Source organism: Solanum stenotomum, chromosome 5 (assembly GCF_019186545.1).
Source record: "Solanum stenotomum isolate F172 chromosome 5, ASM1918654v1, whole genome shotgun sequence".
Taxonomy (NCBI): domain Eukaryota; kingdom Viridiplantae; phylum Streptophyta; class Magnoliopsida; order Solanales; family Solanaceae; genus Solanum; species Solanum stenotomum.
The window spans coordinates 423,327-431,696 of record NC_064286.1 but is presented as its reverse complement, the minus strand read 5'-3'; the positions used below and the strand labels follow the sequence as shown (position 1 = coordinate 431,696).

At 29.9% G+C, this 8,370-nt stretch overlaps 1 protein-coding gene across 1 annotated transcript; it reads right to left on the bottom strand.

Moving 5' to 3' along the window:
* Positions 1 to 2,562: 2,562 nt before the first annotated feature.
* On the bottom strand, positions 2,563 to 3,477 carry LOC125866275 (uncharacterized). Its single transcript, XM_049546613.1, has one exon. It carries the CDS (start codon positions 3,298 to 3,300, stop codon positions 2,869 to 2,871), a length of 432 nt encoding a protein of 143 aa, XP_049402570.1. The 5' UTR covers positions 3,301 to 3,477; the 3' UTR covers positions 2,563 to 2,868.
* Positions 3,478 to 8,370: the final 4,893 nt, after the last annotated feature.

The window sequence follows — 8,370 nt, the reverse complement described above, 5'->3', positions numbered from 1 at the left end:
ATATATTAAAACTTATCTTCTGGGCTATTATCCAACCAACAAGTTGGCAACAGTACTAGCTGGTGAGCATCACAATAGTTACTTGAACTAAATGTGTGTACCTCTTTTGATTTTGACAGTACTTTAGCATATGCTAAGATATAATGTATGTTAGAATAATATCTTTGTGATTTTTCAAATAAGGTTCTAATATATGCTGTGAAATGTTATATATAATAGTCTTCTTTGGTCTAACAACATGAACAACTTTACCAATACTAATGAGTTGCAGCGGAATTATTGGGATTCCTCTACCTTTAAGGTTTAACTAGAGATTTCGATTTTGAACCTTTTGAAAAAAAATTATGTTAGAAGCATCGATCCTAGAAATAGTTCTTATAATGTGCAAAGCTAGATTAGTTGGGCTCTAATATAAGAAATAGATGGGAAAATCATGTTTTATAACATAAATTTCTCATTAATTTACAATAAAAAATCTTTTTTTATAATAATGTTCCGAAGTCTTAACCACTTATATTTTTAGATAAAATAATCGCACATTTCAAACACAATACTTGGTGCATGAACGTGATGCAATTAGTTGCAGTGACAAATCTGTAAATAATGGATCGGATGTTACTGATTATTTTTGTCTTCTTTGGAAATTGAATTTATGACCTAAAACAATTTTGAACCCTGTTATAATTTGATTTACTAGACTTTTTTCTCAAGTCAAGTCGATTCAATGGTTTAAATATAGCAAAAAGATATTGTATTTTTGCTATTTGCATATCAGAGTCATGTGACTTTTCGACGAATGAAATTCAATTAAACTCTTTTCTTCAATTTACCTCAATTCATCTTAAGATTTTCCTTCTTAAAAGGTATTATTATCAATGTATAATTTATTTACACTTTATAATAATATGTAAATAACTGCATTCATATAGTTGGGAGCAAAAATATTCTTATCGTTATCAGATGAGCTCAAATATACCCTTACTTCTAATACTCACATTTAAACTTAATAAATCACTATTTTCATGAATTACTATTCATAGAGACTCATAGTTTGGTCAACATAATTTTTGCTGCAAACTTGTTTGAATTGATTGAGCTCAACATACTAAAGTATTTGTATCCTATATTACCCGATCTCTCAAAAAAAAAGTCATCACACATGTGTTGATTCCTCCAAAAAAAAAAATGCATTATTTTTTTTTAAAAAAAATCCATTGATACGCATACGAACAAAATAAATTTAATGTCCAAAGCAACATAGGTATAATAGTCATAATTAAATAGATAGATATAGTAATTATTAGAGTTAGCACCAAAGTACTTTTTGCAGAAATAATTTTGGTCCTTAGATCTCTTCAGCACACCTTTGCTGAAAATCATGAAAATCCACCCTACACTCAAAAAAATCCTACACTTTGCCTAATTTTTACTACTATCAACTTGTAGAAATTTACTGATCACATTTATTTACCATGTACTATCTCCATCCCAAAATATCAGAGTCAAACTATGTGAACTTTTGGTAAAACCTAGAGCTTTAATTAGTAGATACCTCGAATAATTTAAATGAGCTCGATCCCTTAGGTCATACTGCAGGGAGCTTATAATAGGGATAGAACACACAAGAAGGTATAGGTTACGATAGGAGTTCAAGCCAAACTCCATTATCACGAGAGGTGAAAGCCAGGGTGGACGATTAAATTAGAAAGAAAAAAGGAAGAGTAATAACTCAAGAAATCATTTTATTGTTCATGTCTTTTTTCACTTGATCAATGAATTGGATTTTCTCACTATCATTTTTAATAAGCAGAAAAATGAAACAAATTATATATGTCTTATAAAGCAATATTCACCTAATACAAGGTTCTCCGTTTTCTTTTCTTCCCAAGTTTCTCACCAACGTTATTTTTGATAGCTCGGCGCTACAAGAAAATATGTCGTTAATTTTATTTAACAACGGATTAACTAAAAGTCATGTTAGTTAAGTATAAGTTATTTAGCAATGGATTAATTAACAACGGATTTTATAGTTATTTAGCAACCTGGTACATTTGGGGGAAGAGTTGCACCGGCCATAAGGGTCTCCAGTATGCGGTCTTACCCTACATTTCTACGAGAGACTATTTCAATAGCTCGAACTTATGACTTTCTAATCACATAACAACAACTTTATCACTAACAGACTACCCTAATTTCCCCAAGAAGGTCGAGAATAAAAAAGAGACGATGAAATACTACTCCATTCACTAAACTTAAACAACGATACATAATGATCATTGTAATTTTACGAGTTGAGTCTAAAGAGTGTGCGGTGTGCACTCAGTCTTATCCCTACCTAAAGGAAAAGGGACTATTTCCAATAGACAACTGGCTCAAGTAAAACAGAACAACAATCAATAAGAAAAGGAAATATAGTAGTACCGGAGTTGTATAGAAAATAATGGAGAAATGAATAGTAACAAGTAGAGATAATATCGATAACAAAAAAAAAAAAATCGAATAGAAGAATAAGATAATCCTTTCTGCTGCGACAAAGTAAATCTTGAATGAATAGTTAACTAGTAGTACCAAAATCAATTTTATTTTTTATCTCCAAGTTGCAATACTAGCCACTAAATACAAAAATATCAAAGCAAGTTGGACATGGCTAGCTAGGCAATTCATATTACTACTACTAAATAATATCACCTAGTAGTAGCATATATATGACAAAAATTACATCACAATTTAATACAAAGGCATAAAGCCCAAGTACTAGTTATAACAATAGCTAATTTCTAATTTACATTGCCTTCAAGGCCCATTTTTGTTCTTCTTTTTGAAGTTAATTAACTAGATTTAAACAAAAGTAAAAATTAATAAGTTCATTTAGTCATACCACACATGATTTGTAGGCAAATTCTCCAACAATTCTGGAACATAATCTTCTCTAACATAATCTTCAAACGATAGATCCGAATTATCGGTCATCGTTGTTTCATTAGTACTATTCATATAATTAGGTACTACTTGATGATGAGTAGTACTATCTACCTCAACAACTTGTTGATGATCATATCCTGGTGGCGACTCTGAATAATAAAATTCCTTTTTCTCACTGTCAGCAGTACGGATATTAGTATCGGTTACCGGGTAGTTAGCATGTTGGCCAGTGAGTTGTTGGACTAAAGCTCTGAATTCTTCAGCACTTGTGTTAACTTTCATTGGATTTGAAATATAAACAACTTTAACTGGCTTTTTTTTGGTGTTTTTGGGGTGTTTGTTTGCTTTTTTTGAATGTACACTAAGCATTTTATCCATTGAATATATTTTTGTGCTTGTTTTTGGGCTATTTAAGGAAATGGAGATTGGAGAAGTTGGATTTTTTTCTAGGAAAGGGAAGGAAAGGAAAAGAAAAAATTGGAGTGAAGAAAGGGAAAGAGCCAAGTGGATGGTAAATGGACACAAGAAATGAAGTACTAGAAGTAGATAGAAAGGGAGTTGAGAGAAAGGAGGGTTTAATGTTTCCCAAGGCTCATTTTATAGAGAGTTGTGTTCACTACATAAAGACAAAAAAAATAATCTATGATATGTCGTGTTTATTGATTTAAAAAAAGCATACGATAAAGTATCAAAAAAGTTTTTTTTTTTAGGTGATGGAAAAAGAAATGAATTGTCATAAATATATAAATATCATAAAGACTACGTATGAAGGTGTTGTGAAAATAATAGTAGTTGATACAAGGAGGTTTTCTTAATCGTGGTTTACCGTATAATGATTGATATTGAGCTTCTACTTGTTTATTTTGTTTTTATACGAGTTAACCAATACAATAGCGAATTAGGTTTGTATATGATGTATATTCTTTATTAATGATATTGTGTTACCTGACTAAGTGCAAACTGACACAATGTCAATTGAGTTTGATATATGATGTATGTTCATTGTTAATGATATTGTGTTAACTGACTAAACGCATTGAGGAGAGATAATTGAACATGACATAGTGTATTTTTAGATTGCTGATCGAGGACATTAGATCAATAGAATGGTGTGGAGATCACGTATTAGAATAGAAGAGTAGTACGTGATGAAGTGTTATCTTGCTTTTCGTCGGTTCAATTTTATTGGTGTTTATCGGCATACTAGTTGTCCACTTGTACATAGTTGTAGCTCTTGACATCTATATATCATTATCTATTTCTTGTGTTTCGACTCACATAACAGACTTCCACTTTATTTGGAATTATTAAAGGCACGAAAAGAAAATAAAATATTTGTGCTGTTTGTAACGCACGCTTTTGGAAGGAGCGTGGACCATAGTTGTAGTAGAACAGCCATCATGCCCCAATATTCTTACACGTGGCAGAAGAAGACGACACCAAGCCTATGACGTCACACCTTTGCCAATAGCTGGCGTCACTGACTCAAGTCGCGGTCACGACTTCATTATTCGGGTCGGGTTTCTAAGTCCACGGCTCAAGATATAACTCATATGGTCCTAAATGTTTTCTTCTTTTTAATATCTCATTCAGTAATCGATACTTCTCGAGATCTGATTGATTTAAATTCAATTATAATGTTTTACTTAATATTATATTAAAAATTTGAATTTAAAATATTTAATTAAAAATGAAGAAATATTTAACGTCCCGCAATACAACTTATTGTGATGGTCCCAAATGAATGAAGTGCTATCATGTCAAGCAAATTAGAGATATTTCGCAGAAATGTCCTAAATTCTACTTTCTTCCTTAACATGGTTAGCCTGTCCATTTTAAACATAGTCCGTGATAGGGATAAAATATTAATTTTAGATTTAACAAAACTAGAATTTATAATAGAAAATCCTATATGAAGGAATAAACATTTCCAAATAAAAATAATTTTATTCCAAAAATTTGAATAATTTTTTTTTTGATTAAAAATGGAAAAATAATAAATATATATCCCATTTTACTCGTACGAATAATATATAGTAGTTGAGTAGATAGGGACAAGAGTCTGAAAAATACTCTAACTTTGACAAAAATTGTTGTTACGATACCAAACTTTATGGAGGACCTTTTACCTCTCTGCACTATTTAATAGTGTATTTTAAAGGTATATATGTGCCCATGTAGACACATTACTATTTAAAATGATGCAATATTTATGATGTCCACATAGACACATATGTACCTTTAAAATATACTATTAAATAGTACAAGAGGTAAAAGGTCTTTTCCAAAGTTTGGTATCGTAACAACAATTTCGGTTAAAGTTGGAGTATTTTTCAGACCATTTTCCAGGGAAGATAAGTACACTCTTATTTTCAAATTTGTTTTGGTACATTTTGTTCACAAATAAAATATGAAGAAACATGAATATTTTATTGATGAACATTGCGGGTATAAAATCGTTTATCCCTTGATTATTCTCTCATAAGATTTATCCGTGATTTGAGTGATGTTTGTGGGGTATCACAATTTAATGGAATATTTATAAGGAGATCAAATTCAAATTCAAATTTTGTGGGATATTCGAGATTTCTTTTCAAGGGAATATAGTACGTCTCTTTATATAGACATGAAGTAGGGTTAATGATTGAATAACCTCTACAAATCCTAATTGAAATTGAACATACCTTGTAAAGTCTCAACTCGAATTGAACACGTCTTGTACAGTCTCACAAAATTTCAATATCTACACATTCATTATAAAATTATTCGATTTCAAACATTTTTTTTTTCTTTAACACGTGTCATATATAATCTAGCCACCGGCGACAATTTACGTGAAGACCTCTTGATTGATGATTTGTCACATCATATATCAAAAGTTGATCCTGTGTTATAGCACAGATAATTAATCCACTGATAGCAACGCACGTATATATATATGGCTCAAATTCAAGCTCATAAGTGTTGCATTGTTATAATTATTAGTACTATTTAATTAATTCGAACATCAATATATTCATATCTAAAGTACTTAATTAGTAACCACTAACCAGTAATTTTGGAAGGGATAGTCTGTTCGTAAGTCGTAACTAGTTAACTTACTGTTTTGTCATGAAGTGGTCACGAATTTGAACGGTAAAAATAATCTTATATAGTAATACAAGATAAAGTTATATATAATAAATCATTATAATTCTATCTTTCTTCAAATTCGTACATAGTGAAAACTTACTATAAATATTGTTTAATTTATTTTCTTTAGAGCCAAACATAAAGGGGGGAAAAAACAGTAAAACAGTACGAGTTTGAAAGTTATTTGTCAACGTATTTTTCTGAGCAACTTTCATATATAGCAAACACAAAATTCATATTTGTATGTTATAGCAAAGTTTGCATAATTGCGCTACATAACAAACATAAATATGTATATTTCGCTATACATATACAAAAGAAAGCAGTTGTATAATCTTCTTTGGTATACATATACAAAAAGATCAATTGTATAAAGTGAGAGAGGCGAGTGAGCGAGCGAGATTTGGGAGAGTGGCGAGCGAGATCTGGGAGAGGGGAGAGAGGGTAACGAAAATATATGTATATATACAATTTTCTCTCGCTTTATACAAACACAAACACATTTTATACAATTTGTGTTTTTTGTATAAAGTGAGAGAGGCGAGTGAGAGAGCGAAATCAGGGAGAGTGGCGAGCGAGATCTGGGAGAGGGGAACGAAAATATATGTATACGTACAATTTTCTCTCACTTTATACAAACACAAACTCACTTTATACACTTGTGTTTGTATAAAAAATGAGAGAGGCGAGGGAGAGAACGAGAGTGGCAAGCGAGATTCACCAGGAGAGAGGTGAAATAGCAACAGTTTGCTATGAGGTACAATTAAATCAAATTATATTTATAGCATTTAATTTGAATTAATAGTTTGCTATTATATACAATTTTCCCTATTTTTCTTCTTTAACTCATAAGACTTCAATTTGCCATATGTCAGCGATAATTAGTTCAATACTAAAAATTTTAAAGATGGAATCCGTCATGTACTAACGTCTAAGTTATTGTGAAAGTCCTCGAAAATCGTAAGTAAAAATATGTTTTGTTGTTGTGTGATACTGATAAATATCAAACTTGAAATCTTTAATTAAGAATTGAGAGATCTCAATATAAACTTCTAAAATATCTAAGCTTTATTTAACATTATATATTATATAATGATTTTTATGTGTTCAAATTCAATACAAAGATGGAAGTTACTTTCTTGCCGTATTTTCTACAGTAGAAAAAGCAGTTTGCAACGTGTTCGCAAATCAACCATGCAGATTAATGATTATATTATATAATAATATAGTATATAGTATATAGTATATACCAAGTGTAATAATAAAACAAGTAATATATGTACGTTATATTTTAAAAATATCTTTGATATAAAAAAGGAATTAATCATTTTCGTGCATCCTACTATTCACAACAACCACGTAGTTAAGTACCAAGTTGAGGGAGTTAATGACATGCAGCACCAAGGGACCCCTAATTTGCTAGCACAGTTGGCCAGGATATAGATGCCATAATTGATGTACTCGATTTATTTTACGAGATATTTATTACTGTATATCTTTTATCAATATAAATATTAAATAATTTTGTTCATCAATGTAAAAATTAAGGGAAAAGGGTCTGATATACCCCTCAACTTTGTCATTTAGAGCTGATATACCCCTCGTTATGAAAGTGGCTCATATATACCCCTACTTATATACAAATGGCTCACATATACCCTTTTCCTCTTAACGGAAATGAAAAAAATTAATTTCAGGTTAATTTTTTATTATTTTTTTTAAAAAATATAATCCCATATGAGTATATTTAATCCTCCTCAAACATATATATTTTTTTTAACTTTTTTTTTTGTTTCAATGACTAATTTAGATTTATTATTTTGATGGTCAAATTTATTTATGTTTCACTAATATTCTTATAAAACTTATTATAGATAACCAAATTGTTTTCTTCAAATACAAAAATTAAATTACAATATAGACCAAAAAAATAAAATTTTAAATTATAATATAGCCACAAAAAAATAGTTTTAAATTTTTTTCTTTACACTAAGGAATGAAAGAAAAAAATAAAATAAGAATAAGAAACTTAAATAATTATAATAAAAGAAGTCAAAAAATAATTTATGTATAAAAAAGATTAAAATATACCTTGAACTTTGCTAGAAGAATCATATATACCCCTAAATAATTTTTAAGAAAATTAAAAGTCAAAAATATAAATTTAAAACTAACTTTTTCACTTCCGTTAAATAAAGGGTATATGTGAGCTCATTTTGTAACTGTAGGGGTATATGTGAGCCGTTTGTATAACGGTAAGGGTATATATGAGCCACTTTCATAACGAGGGACATATCAGCTCCAAATGACAAAGTT